The sequence below is a fragment of the Centropristis striata genome, chromosome 20, assembly GCF_030273125.1.
Source record: "Centropristis striata isolate RG_2023a ecotype Rhode Island chromosome 20, C.striata_1.0, whole genome shotgun sequence".
Lineage (NCBI taxonomy): Eukaryota > Metazoa > Chordata > Actinopteri > Perciformes > Serranidae > Centropristis > Centropristis striata.
Genome location: NC_081536.1, coordinates 4,250,123 through 4,273,154, shown reverse-complemented (window position 1 = coordinate 4,273,154; position 23,032 = coordinate 4,250,123). Strand labels below are relative to the sequence as shown.

General features: G+C 36.3%; 1 protein-coding gene across 1 annotated transcript; it reads right to left on the bottom strand.

Moving 5' to 3' along the window:
• Window positions 1-239: 239 nt before the first annotated feature.
• On the bottom strand, window positions 240-21,999 carry si:dkey-51a16.9 (RING finger protein 122). Its single transcript, XM_059359728.1, has 6 exons — window positions 21,016-21,999; window positions 14,070-14,226; window positions 9,890-9,932; window positions 8,502-8,543; window positions 5,318-5,400; window positions 240-3,603 (listed from the first exon to the last, which is right to left on the bottom strand). The coding sequence occupies exons 1-6, from the start codon at window positions 21,038-21,040 to the stop codon at window positions 3,483-3,485; spliced, it is 471 nt and encodes a 156-aa protein (XP_059215711.1). The 5' UTR covers window positions 21,041-21,999; the 3' UTR covers window positions 240-3,482.
• Between the last annotated feature and the right edge of the window lie 1,033 nt (window positions 22,000-23,032).

Sequence of the window (23,032 nt, the reverse complement as noted above, 5' to 3'; positions counted from 1 at the left end):
TAAGGGGATCACTATAAGTAGGAGTCATAAAAGCTGTACAGAATGTTATTACATATCATCCAGTAGTGTTGAGAGTAGTGAGACCAACAGACATGTTGCCATCCCTTGAGTTAGCAGCTACTATGGCCAACAATGTATCAAATAAAAAACGTACCCAATCAACTGTAGCAGTAACTCTCGCATTATGCCTCACATTGACGGCCTGCTGGAATTTCATTAGAAGATGAACAACAACAACCTATGTTTGCACATTTATATATCAAAGATGGCACCTTATTGGTGGAAATCCTAACATCATATCACACACACTTGGTCAGATCAACAAAAAGGCCTAAAACAAAGATATGAGCACCAACAGCACAATAGTATAACCTTTCCATATATTATAACAATAGCATGCAAAAAAAACAAAAAAACAAAACAGTTTTAAGTGTCAACATGTAGCAAAACTAGAAAAAAGACTTGGATCCAAATGACCATATCAAAACACTGGTTATATATATATTTCTTTTCTAAAGTCAGAAAATTCAAAAGCATTTACAATTTACACAGTACTCTTAATATTTTACATAGTACATACAGAGAATTATGTTTATGGTGCACCTCACTCAGACAAGAAACCAGCTCAAACAGGCTCTTCATATCAGTGCAGTGTGTCTATTTATATCACCACAGTACAGAACTGTTCTCAGACTAGGATTTTATCCGTCCCACTGGCAACAATGACATCCAACTATATTAGACAAATGACAGTGTTTTAGCATCACTGACACACAATACTTTTTACTGCAAGCCAATTATGATACAAAACAGTTCCTTAGAAATAACTTAAAAGCCATATATATGTGCTAATTTACTGGTTGACCCATAATTGTAGGTGAACAGGCATAATATAGTTGTTTGTATCACTGTCTTGCCATTTAAGGCTTCATTACCTTCCCAATGAAAGATTACAGCTGAAATACACAGAGTCCTGATTCTTTTTTAGTTTACAATTGTCCTGTTGTGTTAAAAGTCCTCTTTCCCCACAACTGAACATCTTTCCTTTCAGTCTCAGCATTCAGTATCAGATTTGGGCCAGCAATAAGCCAAAGGCGGTTTAGGGTTTCTTCAAAGCTTGTGTCTGGTGGTTAAATCTTCTTCGTTTCCAAGCTCCAGGCTCTTAAGTTGCGGTGAAAGACCACGACACATCCGATTCATGTGGCACTGCCATTTTTGGGAAAAAAGTGAAAACGGGGCGGACTGGTGTTTGTCATAAAAACATTTCTTGATGGCAGAGCTGCTCTGGGGGCAGAAATAATCTCTTTAGTTGGGTAACAGCAGTAACGCTCCATATACTGAGGGACCAACACGACAGAATGTTAATGGTGGAGATGTCACCATGGTGAGTGCTGTTGTCTTGGTGTCACAGCATTTTTTTCTCACCCAAAGTCTCTCCTCAACAGATAATCAAATCAGTGGGTGTGGCTAACCACAATCTCCCCACAGGATAAGCAAATGATTTAGCTTAAACCCATTTATAAAACCCAACAGAGGCAAAAGAGCTGAGTAGGAGCGTTTTGAAACCTGGGGTTTAGGATTTATGTCTTGTGTAGACAGCTATTGTCTACACTCGTTCACTATTTCCTACATAGCTTATCTATAATGAGACGTAAACTGGGATTTCATACATGCATGAAGCCTCTTCACTGTGAGCCTTTGCAGACAGGTGGAGTCTCTCATTTAGGGGATCTGCAGCTTTAAGGCACTTTGCTTAAGAATCTGGCTATGTTGTGAAAATGATTGAACCCCAGGATGAGACATCCTCATGATTGAAAATAATGACACTTTAAAAAAACAAAACCAAAAAGCACTTTTTGCACTGTCCTACTGCACGGCCTGATAGCACCTACGGACTTAACCAATGGCACTTATTCATGTGTTGTCTTTTGACTTCATCTTTGCTTGTGTTGTATTAACTCTCAAATGTACGTCGCTTTGGATAAAAGTGTCTGCTAAATGACACTGTAGAATTGTAGAAAATAATGGATTATTTACATCAAAATAGTGACAAAGTGTCTTAAAATAGTAAAATAAAAAAAAATTCAAAACATTTCTCACAAGATACTGACACCATTCTGAGATACTAAGTCATTATTGTGAGATACTTAGTCAAAGTTTTGAGATACTAAGTCATTATTGTGAGATACTAAGTCATTATTTTGAGATATCAAGTCAATGTTTTGAGACGCTAAGTCATTATTTTGAGATATCAAGTCAATGTTTTGAGACGCTAAGTCATTATTTTGAGATATCAAGTCAATGTTTTGAGACGCTAAGTCATTATTTTGAGATACTAAGTCATTATTCTGAGATACTAAGTCATTTTGAGATACTAAGTCATTATTCTGAGATACTAAGTCATTTTGAGACACTAAGTCATTATTTTGAGATACTAAGTCATTATTCTGAGATACTAAGTCATTATTCTGAGATACTAAGTCATTTTGAGATACTAAGTCATTATTTTGAGATACTAAGTCATCATTTTGAGACACTAAGTCATTATTTTGAGATACTAAGTCATTATTTTGAGATACTAAGTCATCATTTTGAGACACTAAGTCATTATTTTGAGATACCAAGTCATTTTGAGATACTAAGTCATTATTTTGAGATACTAAGTCATCATTTTGAGACACTAAGTCATTATTTTGAGATACTAAGTCATCATTTTGAGATACTAAGTCATTATTTTGAGATACTAAGTCATTTTGAGATACTAAGTAATTATTTTGAGACACTAAGTCATTATTTTGAGATACTAAGTCATTATTTTGAGATACTAAGTCATCATTTTGAGATACTAAGTCATTATTTTGAGATACTAAGTCATTTTGAGATACTAAGTCATCATTTTGAGACACTAAGTCATTATTTTGAGACACTAAGTCATTATTGTGAGATACTAAGTCATTTTGAGACACTAAGTCATTATTTTGAGATACTAAGTCATTATTCTGAGATACTAAGTCATTATTTTGAGATACTAAGTCATTATTCTGAGATACTAAGTCATTATTTTGAGATACTAAGTCATTATTTTGAGATACTAAGTCATTTTGAGATACTAAGTCATTTTGAGAGACTAAGTCATTATTTTGAGATACTAAGTCATTCTTTTGAGACTCTAAGTCATTACTCTGACAGACTAAGTCATTATTTTTTTCATCACATTGGCAGGAATGGGCTTCCAAAGACAACCACAGTATCTAGCCTTGCCTTAATTTGCTGCCATGAATGCCATATCAAGTATTAATGAAGAGTCATTACCATTACCACCTCTGTGTTTTATACGTATGGTTTAACTCAGACAGGTACATCATTTCTACCTCCAGAGTAGCTCTGCCTTAAAAAAACATTTGCATTACTGAAACTAAAATCTGTTGGGTAGTGAAACAGGCTCCATAGCGACAGGTGTCGACTGACATAGTCCCCCTCTCTCAGACCTCCAGGAGACTCTGTGGCCGCTCAGGTGCTTGTGGGGGGTCGGGCTGCAGGCGACAAATGGGCTTGTTGCACATGGGGCACACGCTGCGGATCTCTAACCATTTTAGCAGACACCTGAGAGAAGCAGATAGATGAGAATCATGTTTTGTCATTCCAAAGGAAGATAAAGTACACACCTTTAGGAATAAAGCCAAGAAAGAGAAGTTTAAACAGGTTAATGAACAGTAGTAAAACAGGAAACGTGCAAAGTTCAAAGGCACTGGTGAAACAGGTCCAGAAATGCCAGTCTGGAAAACAAGCACACTGCAAAAAAGCCAACTTGTATTTTTTGGCCTAAAACAGTGATTTAATTTAGTAAAACTTGGAAATATAAATTACTGACATTTAGGGCAATAATGTAAGTTAGCACAACAAAGGAAGCCAGTTGTCTGCTCAAAAACAAGTTTGTGAGTTGTTGTTACTTATATCTTTAAGTTGGGGTTCACAACAAGTGACAATAGTTCTGATAACTCTTATTTCTTTGTTGTAAAATTTGGTCATTCGCGAAAGCTAGCGGCTAACTGATGCTAGCGGCTAACTGATGCTAGCGGCGCTGCTTGTTACAGCTACAAGAGTAGCCATTAGCGTATCAATGCTAACTCAAAATTGTGGTCGCAACATTAGCTGACATTTCATAGCGCCATTACAATTGTGCCAGAGAAATTCAGAGTTGAGCAAACTCAAAAACAAAACTTAAAATATTTAGTTTAATTGTCCAACTTAAAATTGTATTTATTTTATTTTTTATTTTTAAGTTTGTTGCCTTGAAATTTTGAGTTCACCCAACTTTTCTTTTTTTGCAGTGTTAGTCAACTAATAATTTATTTACTTGAGGAGAGCCTAATGATTGTTTTGGAGAGTGAGGGTCAGGGAAAACTGGTGCATTCAGGCACAATGTGATCTTGTAAGTTGTGTGAAAGTATCTGTATGTTTTTAATGGCAGTAACTTGATAATGACCATCTGGGCTTTCAGCAGGACCTACCAAAAACCAAAAAAACTATAAGCATGCACGATATATCCCTTTATCCTTTTTAGAAATATTTAGTTTAATTGTCCAAATTAAAATTTTATCGAAGTTTGTTGCCTTGAAATTTTGCGTTCACCCAACTTTTCTTTTTTTGCAGTGTAGTAAAACAGGATAGGTGCAAAGTTCAAAGTTACTGGTGATACAGGTCCAGAAATGTCAGTCTGGAAAACAAGCACAGCGATCTCTAAGCACTGTTGTCAATGTCACACCTACGCTGCAGGGCAACACCAGGCCTTGAAGCGTGCTCAAGCCCAAACCTGCCACGACATATGATGTCAGGAATGTGCCCGTCATTTTCTGCAGGGCACCCTGAAAAACTAGCTCGATATCTTTTTCTGAATTTCACCACTTCTCTGCTGCTGTTAACTTGAAGGCAGAAATCAATCATCTAGTGGAATTTCTGAGTCATTTCGCCGGAACTGGTTCATCGAGATTGTTGCACACTATGCAGTCTTTACCATAATGTTGAGAAACAAAGGCCAGAATTATGTTTTGTGGTTTTTAAAGGGAGGCCTATGGAGCCGTTGACGTTGGATTTGCAGACATTAAGGCTCCACATGGTTTCAATGGAAGATGGTTTGCATCTTCAGTCAGACATAATGCATGAGTCAATAACATGAAGTGCATGATCAACAGTTTGTGAATCTTGTGAACAAATGAATCAAGTCTGTGTAAAAAGAAATGTGTCTGTAATTTCGAAATACAGTTTGTATATTCACAAATATGGAGCCAGGTGATCAAAGCAAAGTTGTAGAACTTACTTCTTGTGGAAAGCATGGGAACATGGACACACTCCGAGCTCGTCCCTGCTGCGAAACTCCTCTAAACACACCGCACATGTTTGCTAAAAACAAGGAGAAAAGACAGCTTCTTTATCATCAGTTCATAACCAACACTAGAGGTGGGAATCACCAGAGGGCAAAAAGCATTTTGATTTAACGATTTAACTGTTTAACTGCATTTTGTGTCCACAAAATTAAATTCAATCAAGAATTGTTTTATCAAATAAGAGAAAATTCTCAGTCTATTCATCTCACTTCAGTCTTTTTATTTCTCCACAATGAGAGTCAAACCCACAGACCAACATGGTCTCACAGCCACGGATTTGCTTAACTCAAAATCCGTGGAATAGCCACGGAATCACTCAAATTTCCGTGAAACTGACACGGATTTTGCTAAAATGCAAGTTAATGACAGTCATATCCCGTGGCTATTCCAACAAAGTGATTATGTACATTCACTGAGTGAATATTTAGAAAATAAAACATATATTTCCCGCTTGAAATGTGATCAAAATCCATTTTTATGCAGAAACTAAGTCAAAATATTGATTTTTTCACTAAAAATGAGAGAACTGTCCGCCATGTTTTTTGTTCTTACCGTCAGAACCTTGAAAGTCACATGACTTGGAACAAACCAATAGGAAAAAATATCCATGGAATAGCCACGGGATATGACTGTCATTAACTTGCATTGTAGCGAAATCCGTGTCAGTTTCACGGAAATTTTAGTTATTCCGTGGCTATTCCACGGATTTTGAGTTAAGCGAATCCGTGGCTATTTCACGGATTCCTGTGAGACCAGGTTCCACAGACTGACCAACAAAGTATTCAGTCAAACTGAACTGAACTGATATCAAACATGTATGGACGACAACAACTGCAGCATTTTATCAAATTTTCCTCAACTTTAAGCTTCACTGCTCTGAATTTTTTTGAATGAAACATAAAAAAAGGCTAACTTTGCAGCGTTATTTCAACAACTTCCTGACACGATATCCTGACACACAGGGTGCCTGTAGATTCCTTAGATCTTTTAGTTTCATATGATACCATATTCCTATGATAGTATCTCTATTAATTCCTAAAAGTGAGACAAAATAATGATGCATTCAGGAGCTGCTGCTGTGTCATTCTTTGCTATTAAAATAAACACTTTCCATGACTGCACTGCAATCATTTCGTCACTGACATAACTGTCATGTTCGCATATTCATAATAATGCTTTACAGTATGTTCTACCAATCTTAACAGTATTCTGTTTCTGCATTTAGTATAAAACAAAATGCTGCTCTTTTTAACATCCAGGAAATGATTTAAATCTTGCAAACATAAAGAAAAATGTTGTCCAAAGAGTTGTTTTTTGTTTGTGATTTTAAAAGATCTTACAATTTGCACTTATAACAACCTACTGGACCTACTAGAAGGTGGAGTAGGCACCTACTTGCCCGTGCTTATGGGATGATAACTGCTGATAAATCATCCAGGTCAGGTCATCTCTAATACTACCTCTACATGCTACCACTCATCCTCATTCGCCTCCTTTACATACATCGCTATTTATTCTATATTCAGTGTTTTTTGCCATTCAATTATTTATTCTTGCTGTGATATTTTATACTTTTTATACCTCTGTCCTTAAGTGTTGTGTGTTGTTGTTCTTAATTTGTTTTATGCACTATGGGAGTTGCACTCTAATTTCATTGTGCTATGTACAATGACAATAAAGGCTATTCTATTCTATTCTATTCTATTCTATTCCATTCCATTCCATTCCATTCCTTTCCTTTCCTTTCCTTTCCTTTCCATTCCATTCCATTCCTTTCCTTTCCATTCCATTCCATTCCATTCCTTTCCTTTCCATTCGATTCCTTTCCTTTCCTTTCCATTCGATTCCTTTCCTTTCCTTTCCATTCCATTCCATTCCATTCCTTTCCTTTCCTTTCCTTTCCATTCCATTCCATTCCTTTCCTTTCCATTCCATTCCTTTCCTTTCCTTTCCTTTCCTTTCCATTCCTTTCCTTTCCTTTCCATTCCATTCCATTCCATTCCTTTCCTTTCCATTCCATTCCTTTCCTTTCCTTTCCATTCCATTCCATTCCATTCCTTTCCTTTCCATTCCATTCCATTCCATTCCTTTCCTTTCCTTTCCTTTCCTTTCCTATCCATTCCATTCCTTTCCTTTCCTTTCCATTCCATTCCATTCCATTCCTTTCCATTCCATTCCTTTCCTTTCCTTTCCTTCCCTTTCCATTCCATTCCTTTCCTTTCCTTTCCTTTCCTTTCCTTTCCTTTCCTTTCCTTTCCATTCCATTCCTTTCCTTTCCTTTCCTTTCTATTCTAAAGTCCTTTACATACTCCACAAGAACAGAGAAATTTGTTCTTGTTCTCGAGGTGGCAAGAACAAGAAAGAAGTTCTTTTTCTGGCCAGTTTGACATATCAGACTTTACGGTAAACTGCACTGCAGAACTCCTGGGAAGTCGTCACAGGGCCCTCCCACTGCAGCACACGGCTCATTCAAATTCAAATTTCTGACCATTCAAACAATATTTCTTTGACACCACACAAGCAAAAATAATTCTGCTTAGATGATGTGTCAAGAACAGAGAAAGTTGTTCTCTCTCCCAGAGCTGCAAGAACAAAATTACATCATTCTGTTCTTGCAGCCCGGAGGAGAGAGAACACAATTCTCTGTTATTGCAGAGTTTGCATTAGCCTTAATCTATTACATTTCTAAAGTTCCCAACACTACTAATAAGACAGAAAAACTGTCACTTGAGTGCAACAGTGTACCAGGAAGGAGCTATCTGCTGTGTTGAGCCAAGCAAAAAGAACCACCTTTAAAAAGGAGCCAAGTATGGTGAATTCTGAGGAATATTATAGGACAGAATATATAATGTTTGGTTGTGTTTTTATCCTCTGAACTCCAGGGAGATTTTGATGTTGGTTACACAAGCAATATTTTTATGCTGTAATTGTTGGTTTGCCAACAGTAATAACTGCAGAAATGTGGGGCTTTTTCAGCAAATTACAGATTTAGCAGCTGCAAATCACTTCATTTTGATACATTTTGAGCCTCTAAACTGCTCCACAGTATGTTTTCCACATTCATCTGTACCATTTGAGCCAGTTAGCATCATCCTATTCACTGTGAGTTCAACTTACACCGAGAAGGCTCAGCTTCTTCCCCGCTCCTTTCAAAACGACCTGTTGACAAGAATAGATTTGTGACATAATGCAGTGAAAACAAACATAACACTTTACAATAACCATCATTTATAAATGGAAAACAGATAGAATATTAATGTTTAATCATAATTTATAAACAGTTTATAGGCCATTTAGAATGGTATATACATCATTTATTACTGTTTAACTAACTAAATAATGTATAAATGGTTAATAGATTGTATATTAATGTCAATTTATAATTAATTTACCATTAACAAACAATTAAATTATAATTAATAGTTTTAGTTTCACTCATTATTACACTTTTAACACCATATTTAGTATGTTAATGATTTTGAAATGATTCATATACCTTTAAGAAATTGGTTGAAACCATTTAAAGATTAAATGTGTATAGCACTTTGTAAATGGTTAATAATTGGTTTATAAACCATCTATAAACATCACTTAGATGGTTATTGTAAAGTGTTACCAACAAAGGTAACACTTTACAATAACCATCATTTATAAATGGAAAACAGATAGATTATTAATGTTTAATCATAATTTATAAACAGTTTATAGGCCATTTAGAATGGTATATACATAATTTATTACTGTTTAACTAACTAAATAATGTATACATGGTTAATAGATGGTATATTAATGTAAATTTATAATTAATTTACCATTAACAAACAATTAAATTATAATTAATAGTTTTTGTTTCACTCATTATTACACTTTTAACACCATATTTAGTATGTTAATGATTTTGAAATGATTCATATACCTTTAAGAAATTGGTTGAAACCATTTAAAGATTAAATATGTATAGCACTTTGTAAATGGTTAATAATTGGTTTATAAACCATCTATAAACATCACTTAGATGGTTATTGTAAAGTGTTACCAACAAAGGTAACACTTTACAATAACCATCATTTATAAATGGAAAACAGATAGATTATTAATGTTTAATCATAATTTATAAACAGTTCATAGGCCATTTAGAATGGTATATACATAATTTATTACTGTTTAACTAACTAAATAATGTATAAATGGTTAATAGATGGTATATGAATGTAAATGTATAATTAATTTACCATTAACAAACAATTAAATTATAATTAATAGTTTTAGTTTCACTCATTATTACATTTTTAACACCATATTTAGTATGTTAATGATTTTGAAATGATTCATATACCTTTAAGAAATTGGTTGAAACCATTTAAAGATTAAATATGTATAGCACTTTGTAAATGGTTAATAATTGGTTTATAAACCATCTATAAACATCACTTAGATGGTTATTGTAAAGTGTTACCAAAACAAATGACTGAATTTGACACAAGTCAGTCTGGATCTAATATTACCTCATTGTAACCATACTGCTCTCTTGCACCTTGTCGCCTGAGTCTGTGAAGCACAAGAGAAGAAAAAAAAATCTATTACATGCCTGGTGCTCCATATCTGTCTTCTTCAGGACATGTCTTGTCATGCTGTATGAATCAGCTGAGAAAAGCAGCCCTGGAATTCACACAATGCCAAATTCAAGTAACAGCCTGTGTTCACCACGACTAGATCTATAACACTTGTAGAAGAATTCTGACTGAAATTCTGTTTTATTGTTAACCCTATAAAGCCTGAACCATTAAATAATTGCCAGAAAATTCTTCTTTTTTTTTAAAACTGGAGTGTTTATTGAACCTGCTGACGGATAATTTAAAAAAAAATCCAAAAACAATAGGGATATATGATTCTAATTTGTATCATATTTGATACATCAGTTCTTTTTGTGCAATTTGTTGCTCACAGTTTGTTTTTCTTGAACTAACAAAAACATATAAAACCCAACATTTTTAACCTTTTAAGGCTTTACTTTCTTTTAACATTTTCCTCAAACATGCAAAATATTTTTTTCCATATAACACAACATCAAACATCTGCTGATATGAAGTTTTCACGCAGCAATGACTGATCCACCAGTGGAACCTGCATATACATTTTGCTATATCTTGTATTTTTGTGCAATTTGTTGCTCATTTTTTTTCTTCAACACATGTATACATCAGGTTTTTCAGGAAAAAAATATCACACTGATAATGTATAGGTCTCAAAAACTTGTGTATCAAATATGATACACTTGGCTTTATAGGGTTAAAGCTGATCATTTTCATGTGTTCTGGAGCTGTTCCTCCATTCGCAGCTACTGGCAGGAGCTAAAGAAATGTATGGATGAAATACTGAGGGTAGACCTTCCACTTACTTTTGAGGTTTTTGTATTTGGGGAAATCAGACATTGACTTTACGAGATCAGGAGACAAACACATGTATAAAATAATGTTGATTCCAAGCAAAAAAGCAATTACCAGAAAGTGGATGAAAAAGGAGGAACCTAAGATTGAGGACTGGGTGGAGGTTATACATAATATTTATGTGATGGAAAAATTAACTTTCTCCGTGAGACTGGAGGAGGACAGATTTAAAAGAATATGGAAAAATTGGGTAGAATACATAAAATCAATTAGATCTGATTTTATCTGAGATGACCATCATTAGAAGGAAGAGTACCCTGGTTCGAAGCTACAGAAGTTGAAAAGTTATGTTTTCTTTAATTATTATTCATTTTTATTATAAGTATTTTATTGTTTTTTTTTTGCCTATTTTTATTTCTAAAATTTTGCTACACTGGAACAAATTGCTGTTTGATTAGTCATAATTTTTGGGTGACATTGGATGACTACTATTTCAGTTGCACAATTTTATTGGAGTGAATAAAAATGTAAAGTTAATTTTTATCTGATCCAAGATGAAAGATGGCAAGTGTAATCTGAAGATGTATTATTGGAGGGGTTTGATTTATGTTTACCATATGTATGCAAAATGTTTGTTAAAATGTTCAATAAAAAGAAAGAAAAGAAAAAAGAAATTCTGTTTTATTGACGTGATCATAAGTTGTTGAATGCATAAACGGATTCTCAGTATTTTGGGCTCAATAACAAAGAAATGCATTCATAAATGAGATTTCATGATTGCAAGCTTGTTGGGAATGACTGATTTTACCAACCTAATAAATTCCCACGGTCTTTGTAGGATTTTCAGATGTTTATTTGGCAGCCAAATAAATCAACGAAGCGCAACCTCCTTTTCAAAGGTAACATTTAAACAGGTTTTTCCAGAAATCCTGGAAGCCTGTCTGTAATTGCCTTAAGCAGTGTTCACTTAAAAACACTTAAAATGCACCGTCTAGTACAATGAGAGGCTTCAGCATTGACAGTTTGCAAAAATATTAAAGCCACACCTCATCTCAAAATCAAAAATACATGTAAGCTGCAGAGTGTTGGAGATGTCTGACTTATCGCAAACATAATGGGACTAGATGACGCTATGACTGGCATGTGGTTCTCAGAGCACCAAAAAGAAATATCTCTTTCCAGAAATCATGACCCAGTTACCCAAGATAATCCACATGTTGGAACTATTTTGTTTCTACTGAACTACACCCACCAACCGAATCACTGAAGAACAAAGAGGGCATCTACCAGTGGTGGAATGTAACATACATTTACTCAAGTACTGTACTTTAGTACTATTTTGGAACCTGGTCTCACAGAAATCCGTGAAATAGCCACAGATTTTGCTTAACTCAAAATCCGTGGAATAGCCACGGAATCGCTCAAATTTCCGTGAAACTGACACGGATTTCGCTACAATGCAAGTTAATGACAGTCATATCCCGTGGCTATTGGTTTGTTCCAAGTCACGTGACTTTCAAGGTCCCAGCGGTCAGAATAAAAAACATGGCAGACAATTCTCTCATTTTTAGTGAAAAATCAATATTTTGACTTAGTTTCTGCATAAAAATGGATTTTGATTACATTTCTAGCGAGAAATATATGTTTTATTTTCTAAATCTTCACTCAGTGAATGTACATAATCACTTTGTATGTTGGAATAGCCACGGGATACGACTGTCATTAACTTACATTGTAGCGAAATCCGTGTCAGTTTCACGGAAATCTGAGCAATTCCGTGGCTATTCGAAATCCGTGGCTATTTCACGGATTTCTGTGAGACCATGTTGCTATTTTGGGGTACTTGTACTTTACTTGAGTATTTCCACGTTATGTAACTTTATACTTCTACTCCACTACAATTAGCTGACAACTTTAGTTACTTTTCAGGTTGAGATTTAGCACAAAAAACATGATCAATTTAAAGTGAGTAGACATTTTCTTTCAAATAAAAACTCATAACAGAGTAATAACTAGTAAAAAATTATCCCTATCTTTACAAAATTATACCGCTGCTTACATAAATGCATAAAAAATAATATATTTAGAATATATAAAACAATCTGAGTGGGTCCATTCTGTATAATAAGTACTTTTACTTTTGATGCTTTAAGTACATTTTGATGCTGATACTTTTGTACTTTTACTTCAGTAAGCTTTGAATGCAGGACTTTTACTTGTAGTGGCGTCATTTCACAGTGTGGTATTAGTACTTTTAACTTATACTGAATATTTTTTTCCACCACTGTTATCTACTCATGGACGAGAGGCTTGTGCTTGTGACACAGCGAGATGTAAACATAAATGGCTTCCAGCTGAGTTGTAACTTTAACTAGCACAGGTGAGTTAGCAGGATTGAAGTATTGCTGCTGCACAGATTGGTGGGTATAAGCAGTGGTGAAAAGAGTATTCAGGCCCTTACATAAGTAAAAGTACCAATACCACACAGCAGAATTACTCAACTACAAGTAAAAGTCCTGCATTCAAACCTTACTGAAGTAAAAGTACAAAAGCATCAGCATCAAAATGTACTTAAAGTATCAAAAGTAAAAGTATTTTTTTATGCAGTATGCCTCTCAGATTGTTTTATATATTCTTAATCATGATTATTAGATGATGCATTTATTTAAGTCGCATTTTTTCTCAAGGTAGGGCTGATTTTTACTACTAAATATAATGTTATGGGGTTTAACTTAAAAAAAAAAAAGCTAATGTAGTGGAGTAATAAGCATACTTATTCACTTATAAACACTCAAGTAAAGTACCCCCAAAATTTTACTTGAGTGTATGTACTTGAGTACATTCTACCACTGTATACAGGTTGGCAGAAACAAAGTAGTTCCAACATTAAACTGTTCACATTATTGATTGTCTTGCATAACCGGGTCTTGATTTCCGGAAAGAGACATTGCCGTTGAGTTTTTCAAATGGATTACTTGGCGCATTCTGGATTTTTTTTATTATGGGATGAACTTATTAAATGTCTGTAATGAGAATGTGCAGTATTTTCCCTCTACAGGGTAAAACAACAGCTATATCGTATGCATTGTATAAGTATGCTTTTTCAGAAAACCACTACCTAAATTAGTGCTTGAGGCAGAATGAGCGTAGATCAGAAGATCAGAAAATAACGTCTATGGTCAGAGGTTAATGATCTGTGACACTTTAAGAGGAATTTTCCTTTGAGGCAGATTTTACGGCCCGTTTGACACTGTGAAGTTAAACTAGAATGATAAATGCATTATGTCCAACACTGTACCTGAACAGGTAGCAGCAGAAGATGAGTGTGAGCATGAGGATGAAGAGGCCGATGCCCAGGATGATGATGTAGACGTTGAGCGGCAGGTGGAAGAGCTCTTCAGATGTCATCTTGCAGGAGGGGTCGGAGTTCTGCAATCCAAGATCACACAGACACCCTGAGGGGACGGGACACATAACAAAAAGATTACAGAGAATAAAAACAGGAGCAAAATAATTGTAATACAGCTAAAGCAACATGGTTTGACTTCCAGCAAGGAAAAAAGCAAAAAGATGTTGTGCGGTTACACCATATTTCTGCACATTTGACATTTAACCCATAAGAACCCAGACCCAGTTATCCTTAAAGGATGTGTTCTATAAGTGGACCACATAGAACACATTTCTGATGTTTAAAAAAAAAAATACTACCCCTAAATGTCAAAGATCTGTGATGTGACATAGATGTTAGAATGGGCATTTATGGTATTTATGTTTATAATACTTCTCATTTTAAAATACATTTTATAAAAATAGACACATTTTGTGCTTACAGAGACACAAATTTGTCTTTTTCTTTTGCATCTCCATAATATATATCAAATTTGTGACTTTAATTTCTTCAAGAAATATTGTCAGAACAAGTTAAATGCAATACAGGACAAACTATTAACGGATTAGAATTGTTAAATAGGTTTAAACCTAGCCTAGTAACAAAAAATAAGCTTTTTAAAATTCTGTTTGCAGTCACAGCCACATTTTGGAGGAGTCACTTCTTGTCACAGTCACATGACCACCACACCAGGGTGTTGAGTGTACGTCACTTAGGGATTTAATGAGTTAAGGTGAAGCATAAAGCTGAATATGGGGGATTCTAGAAGATTTAAAGTGTTTGTTACACGGGTGTCACCATGGGTTCTTATGGGTTAAAATCTCTCTGAAACAGCATTTTAGAAACTATCTGTTGAATATCTATTCAAACCAGTACAAATATGAATACATACTTGTGTGGAGGCAACTTTCCTACAGGCCATAAAACTTTAGACATCAAATACAACTATATATCAACCTGCATCAAGGTTAGCATTAGCAACTCAAGTTTGTCTTCACACAGAGAACAAGGAGGCACTCATGAACAAAGCCTCATGTTGGTAATAATGTAATTACATTTATTTTTCCGATGCAGTTTGAAAATATACAAAATGTCATTATTCAAACATGAAAGGCCACAGTAGACAAAGCTGCAGTCAGTTCATTCATGACCTCATTTAGTGTGTTTAAAGAATGTTTCACATAAGTCTTTACCAGATTAAGCCTGGTTGTTTATCACTTTGGCATAAATAGTTTGCAAAATTCATAGTAGTGTGGGTAATCACCCATATTAAATTTCTATATGACTGATCTGATCATTGAACTATTTCTCTTCTGTTTTGGATTCACTAAGTATCCAAACCTGATTGTGAACTTGACTGAACCCCCACAACTTTGGCTTAATCCTCAGGTAATAGCTGCGCTAATATTAATAATACTAAAACAAGTTTATATTAACAATGAATGAAAAGACTATGCTTCATATGACAGTTGTCGCTCTTAGAGATTCTTTCTGCAGTTCCCTTTTAGCGTCTTTAAACACATTGTTTTGGATTGACAGATGCAACTCATCGTTTTCTTTTACATTGTTTCCATTAATTCATTAATTCATTCACTCATTAATTCATTATCTCCAGACAATCACAGAGCTGACACACATAGACAAAACAACCATTCCTGCTCTCATACACCCCTACGGACAATAAAGAGTCACCAATTAAACCTAAGCTGCATGTCTTTGGAGAGAACCTACGCATAGATATTTAGATAGAAATTTTTCTCCGGCACTGGTGGAGACCAAGAACTTGAGTCTTTTTAACCATAATGCTGCTCTAATGCTTATATTGTTTATTCCTGCCAGGTGTGAAAATAAAAAAGTGTTTGTTAGCACGTTGCCTATGACAACATTAATAGGTGACAGCTACCCTAGAGCAGTAGTTCTCAACCTTTTTGAGTCGCGACCCCCAATTTAAAATGCATGTTGTCCGTGACCCCCTCTCACTGAACACAATCTCACACGCACAGTTCAGATCACCCAAAAAAGAAACAAAATGACCAAAAAAAGACACAAAAAGACACAAATTGACTAAAAATGATCAAAAAAGACACAAAATTACCCAAAAAAAGAAACAAAATTACCAAAAAAAACACAAAACGACAAAAAAAGACACAAAATGACGAAAAAAGACAAAAAATGACCAAATAAAGACACAAAATTACCCAAAAAAGAAACAAAATTACCAAAAAAAACACAAAACGACAAAAAAAGACACAAAATGACGAAAAAAGAAAACAAAATTACCAAAAAAGACACAAATTGACCACAAAATTATAAAAAAAGACACAAAATGACCAAAAAAAGACATTAAGTGTCTAAAAAGACTAAAACACATTAACACATGAACACTTTAACACAGTGGAGACAGAGCTGACTTCCAAAATGATTTGGCGACCCCCAGAAATCATCTCGCGACCCCAATTGGACCCCAAAGTTGAGAATAGCTGCCCTAGAGTAGCCAAAACAATCACTTAATGCAGGTTAAAGGTTAAAGACGAGCATGTCTGATGGATAAGATTAAAGAGCAAGGGAACAATATAATGAATTGTCCCCAGAGGGATAGTGAGACAACACGTGTCTGTATTATGTTACACTAAACTCTTTCACTGTTTGTGGAGCATCTGTATTTTCTGTAATCTTTGTATCCACTCCAGAGCCTTTTGTCAGTGTGTGGTCCCCACTGGTCATGATGACAAACGTATCCCATCACCCTGCCCGTGTCCACCTCCTATGGCGAGGACGTGGTGTATGTATCTGTGTAACTTGTAAGGCCTGGCACACATGCAGCGTGCCGCTTCTGTAAAGCCTCGTATTTCAAATTGCAATGTAATACTGCTCACACTGTGGGGATTCTTGAGCTGCACCAAGTTTTTGAACCCTGGGTGAAAGTTGAGATATGGGGGCATGTGTACAGGCAGTGTGTAATAACAGCTATGGAGAAGTCTAATTTATCATTTTGTGTTGAACATGATCTTTTGCCCGTACTGAATTGGGTAAAAGGGTTTTGTCCACTTGTTGTCACACCTTTTGCATGGAATAAGTTACAGAATGACTGGAAACTAACAGAGTTAATATCATCCCCACAGAAAGTGGGGGGAAAAGAGGGAACTGAGTTGGGGAAATAACATTTGACCCTTTTATTTCTGGTTGATATATTTAAATTTTATACTGCAGTTATCTTTGCCACAGTTTTATTTCTATAGTAACTGTAGGCTCAAGAAAACTAAAGGAACTAAGCATTTTTAATTATTTGTTTCAAAGGAATTCACTCAAAGTTTTGTTTGATATCTAGCTCTTGGTCTGATGTGATTTAAAAGCATTTAGCTTAAGTTGCTTTGAACAAAATAATCTGCCAAATGACTTTAAATAATATAATGTCAAATCTTTATGGCATAAATCCATAGACATTAAGGTTAAAAGTGAGTTAACCCATAGGAAAAATGTGTTGCTCATCTGTTGTCCAATCTCATCTCTTGAGATCAATTTTAGCTTCTCATATTCGTATCATTCTGTGATCATTTGTTTCTGAATTACTTCTCCTAAGGGTCCCTTAGGAGCAAGAGATAAGCTAAAAAGAGACAAGACATCACTGAGACAAAGGAGGTTGAGTTGAGAAAACCATTTGAGCAATATTTGAGAAGTGGGATAAACAGAGGAGGTCTCAAAATTGTATGCCCCTGATCTCAATTATGTCTCAGTTATTTTAAAAGAAAATTAAAGAGACTAACATGAGATGAATCTGAGACTTTCATGAGACAAATCTGAGAAGTATGAGCCTTAAAAGAGATCTCATCATTGTCTATCCAATGTCTCATTCATGTCTTGATTATTTCTCTTAAATATGAGAATTATGAGTCATATTTGAGAACAAATTGAGCATGGAGTTTTAAGATTTCTTATCTTTAGTAATTAGAATTAACTGCAAAAAACACTTTTATTTGGGAAGCTACAGAAAAACTGAGAGACATTTTAGATTTTTCTTTCTACTGCTGTCTACTATCCTCATAATGTTCAATGGAGAGAAACTTTACACACGTGTATAAAGTTCATAGATCCCACAGCGAAAGCACTTAAATGTGAACTTTTACAACCATCCTTGCGTCACAAAGGAATGTGTTCCACTTCTTGGTCCGCGTCTCGGCCTGAGACTAGATACTAGCTGGTGCTCGGGATAAAAGAAGTGTTTTCAGCCTTAAGGGGCTTGAACGTAGCAGTTTTCATTCCAAATGATGCACTAACTGCAGTAGTTAACAATTTCTTAAGGTCAAGTGGCGCAACTTATACTGTGGTGGTGACCTCCGGGTTCAGAGGTGATCCTGTAATGGACGGGGGTCACGGCAGGACTGTGCAGTCTGTAGTTGTACAGAGGAGGGGGTGAGGGGTGACAGGAGGTGTGGGGGAAGGAGGAAGCTGCTGTAATCTTAGCACAATGTTAGTAAATCATTGATAGAGGAGAGCTAAAAGGTAGGCCACTGTGCAAATGCATGCAGTCAGGAGAGAACTGTACGTGTCTTGCACACTGTCCAACAGGAACAGTAGCTTTGGTTTTATATCCTTTGAACCTGATTATAGAGATCTCAGTTGTAAAACACACAATAAACTCATTGTGATCATTGTTCGTTTGGGCTATTATGGGTATAAAATTTCACATTAGGATAGGGTTGTGGCAGCTATTCATAAAACCAGGGGTAATTTTTTGTGGAAAGCCCTTAGAGCTTAACTACTGGCTAGTTTCTAATTAAAGATTTACAAAATCTAAAACTAGAAAAGTGCACTCAGAGTACAGCTCTCTGTCAGGCATTGAGAACCACCTGCATAGCATGTGATGAATACAAACTCCATTCAGAAAACAAGCACTTAAAAATTGTTTGCTTGTGGCTTGCATAATGACCCGATAAAAGCACAAATTCAGACTTTTATAACTCATCGGCATCATGTTTTAGTTGCTTCTGCGTACTGATCTGCTCAGCAGCTGGCAGGTACTGGGTGTAAATATTTAGCTACGACTAATCTCCCCGGGAAAGAAAATGGTTACCTTGATGTGACTCCAGTCCTATGAGTATGTGCATGGGACTCTAATAGGCTTCACTGTTGATTTACCCCACCAAGGCTCCACCTGATTTTTGCACTCAATACCCAATCAGGTAGTATAGTAGTATGCATGGCCTTTAAAATAGCAGTGCATCTGAAACAGCATGTGCATCATTGTAGCAATGGGGAAGTGCATAATAGGTCTTTACTGATGAAATTAGGCATGTGGAAAGTTGTCTCGCTCTCATTCACCGCACCCGAGTAAGGACTGCAAATGAAAATGTGTTTCAGCAGAGTAATGTAAGCTGACATTCATGTTCCTTCAACAATACAGGTTAGGCAGACGAGTCTGAAGCCGATGTGGACATCCCACTTGCACCTGGTGACCATTATTTGGGACAGTTTGAGGATACGTAGCTGCTGTAGTCTGAACATAGATGACCATGACCGCTGTGGGGAAAGAGTGAGGGAAGTACTGCTAATAGCTCGTGGTAAACCAGATGCAACAAGTGCTAGCAAGTCATGATGTACCAAGCAAGGTTATAATAGTTTTGGATTTTTCATTAGTTTTTGTTTTCAAATTCAGTTAGTTTTAATTAGTTTTTATTTTCTGGAAAATGCTTAGTTTTAGTTTAGTTTTTTATTAGTTTTAGTGTTAGTTTTTTTGTAATGGGGTATTTGTTGGGTGCAAGATTCAATAAGGTCACAATAAATGTTTCCTTTATTTCCTTTGTCTGATCCATCTCAGCCCCAATAAGTTTATTAAGTCATAAAACCAGATAGATTAAATAGATTTCATATCAACCAAAAAGGTTGACGTATGAAAAAAGTTGACAAAGACGAAAACTAAGGACATTTTCACTATAATTTTAGTTAGTTTTAGTTAGTTTTGTAACCACAAAATACAGTTTGTTAGTTCTCGTTTTTAAAAAAAACTCTTTTACTTTTTAAACTTTTTATTCTTATTTCAGTTAACGAAAATGTTTTTTCAATTCTAGTTTTCGTTAATTCGTTAACTATAATAACCTTGGTACCAAGAGCCAGCCGGCTAGTGGTAGCTCCTGGTGCATTGGAGCGGCCTAATAGTGAGCAGAAATTGGTTCAGCCGTCTGTGCACCAAGATGCAATGTTGCAACAAAGCCAGCAGTGAATATCAATCAATGGTTATTGACCGTCAAGTCAGATAGCTAGGGAAGCATCTTGCTAGTACGTGATGATAAGACAAAGTAGCAATCGATAGCATATCATGGTGGATATAGAGCTGGACAGCTAGTTTAGCTAGTTAAGTTGCCCGAGCGGCATTAGCCTAGCCGTTAGCAGAGGTTTCCAGCATGCTATGGGAGAAATGGCAGGAATCTTAGCCACTGATGCCTTCCTCCCCAGCTTCAAGCAAAACAGAAGGAGCAAGCAGGCTGAAATAGTAATGACAAACTTCTAAAGGACTTTCTTACAGGGACAGGGAAAGTTTCATTGAGTGCTGTGTCTGCACTCAAGATGAAAGTGAGCGAAAAAGAGCACCCAGCGACAGGTGTCATGGTGTTTTATTTGGCTTGTATGCTCCCACTCGACTAGGCGATGAGTGGTGCAAAATATCCTGAATGGCTCTGGGTGGCGAGGTGGAGTCTCGATGGGGTAAACGGACAGCGAAGCCTGTTAGAGGACCTGTTAAACCACATAGAGCTAGTTTGGGTGGTGCAACTCTGTTTTGTGATCTAAATCTCCACGAAGTAAACATTTACATTATTACTTGGCTTAATCTGAGTTTAGCAACCAGCTCCAGGACACTTACCGTTACACCATTGGACAGGATGCATCAAATGTGCAAATGTTCGTTTGGCAAACACAGAATCTTTGGGGTTGTGACCTCTCAGATATCTCAAAGTCTGGTTTCCACAAGAGCACAAGCTTTGAGATGAATATCCACTACTGGTTCAGTTCAACCTTGACAGTAGCGTGGATGTGTAGTGACTTAAATCCTTGTGGTCTGGAGTAAGCAGATCTGATTAGAGACTCCCAGTTTCTGAAGAAGACATTACTCAAACAACCAGCTGCTCCTGTGAATCTCAGTCTGCAGTGATGATTTGCCACTGGAAGACAAAGACAACAGTCTTGGAGATGAACCTGTGACTCTTGTAGATAAAATAGATACCAATGTCACTTATAGCATGAGGAAATATACTCCAAATCCCATCCAGCACTGGTGATACACCTCTGGCCAGACACAGTACCTGATTTTTGTTTTGCCTCCCCTTCAAAACATTGTCACGAGGCTCTCCCTCCCTTCCTCCTCTTCTTTTCTCTTATTCCTTCCTTTATTTTCTCTCCTCTGTCCTCCTTGCTTAGATCTCCATGTTGCTTTTCTCCTCTCTGGCTGCAAAAACCTGCCGTGTCCAACTATGGAGAGACAAAAGGAAGGACATGGATGGGTTTCCCGGCAGCACAGCCAGCCAGCCAGCCAGCCAGGCGGGCAGAGAGGCAGGCAGAGAGGCAGGCAGGCAGCCTCAGTGATCCAGTGGAGAGCAGCGTTTCATCTCTTCTGTCTTCCTGCTCTGAACAAAGAACACAGCGAGGTATATAACACAGGGAAACAATGAAGCTAATGTTATCCAGATCCAGGGTCTCCTCTCTTCTCCTGTATTTTCTTCTCACGTTCTCTCTCCTCCTCTCTCCTTCCTCGTCTCTCTTCTCCACTTCTCGTCTACAGCCCTCAGTTTGTAAACAGATCCCTGCTCATGTGATTCGCTGTCTGCATCACAGCTCTGCTTTCACCGCCCCCTCCTTCCTTCTTCCTCCCTACCTCCCTCCCTCCCTCCCTCCGCTACCCGCCCACCCGCCCTCCCTTTACCTCTCGCCCCTCTGGGTTTTTCCTTCCACCCCCCCCCACCCCCTCCTTCCTTTGCAGCTGCAAGCTATTATTGAAGTAGCTGCAGAGCAGATGGCAGACAGGCAGATGTGGAAACAGGCTTGGTGAGAGGCTGTGATATGATAATGGTAACAAGACAGTTTGATTGATTACATGCTATCTATAGAAGTGGTTGATACCAACTCTAGTTTAGAGTTAGAATCAACCAGAAACTCTTTTTTTTTGTTTTTTGTTTCTAAAGATCATAACCTGAACAAATTCAGATGGGAAATTAATCCATTTCCACCAAGACTGGAATAAGAAAGTTTGATTGATTACATGCTATTTGTAGAATGGGTTGATTCCAACTCTAGTTTAGAGTTAGTATCAACAAAAACTCTTCTTTTCTGTTTCTAAAGATTATAACCTGAACAAATTCGGTGGGAAATTAATCAGTTTTTACCAAGACTGGACCATTAAGAGGCAAAAATAAGCCTTGGGGCTTCAGCCTATTCCTTTTTCGGTTGCTGTCTGATGGATTCTTTTGTAAAAAACATGATTTTATTTTGTTGTCTTTGTTTTGTTTGTTTTTGTTGTTGTTTTTTGTTGTTTTTTGTTGTTTTTTGTAACCGAAATAAAGCATTCATTCATTCAAAGCATTCATTCATTCATTCATTCTAAAATGGGCAGAGCAGGCAACTGGCCTTGGGCCCCAGTTGATAAATATATTTGTTTGTTAGTCATATTTTTGGCTCAGTTTGTCATTGGGAAAAACTAATGGCCGAATTTCCATGAAAATTGGTGGTAGCATGGACTAAAGAGAACATATTACATTTTGGAGTGGATCTCAGTCATATGGTGGATACACAAATTATTTTTAAGTTTCATTAACATGTTTTCAACTGAGATAATAATAATATTTATTTATAGAGCGCTTTACATGGTACTCAAATAAACTTTATAG

Coding starts and splice junctions, on each gene's coding strand:
- si:dkey-51a16.9 (XM_059359728.1), bottom strand. CDS start 21,040: ATGCATCCTGTCCAATGGTGTAACG. Junction 8,544..9,889: donor AGCAGTATGGTTACAATGAG/GTAATATTAGAT, acceptor TCTTGTCAACAG/GTCGTTTTGAAAGGAGCGGG. Junction 3,604..5,317: donor TCCCATGCTTTCCACAAGAA/GTAAGTTCTACA, acceptor TGCTTCTCTCAG/GTGTCTGCTAAAATGGTTAG.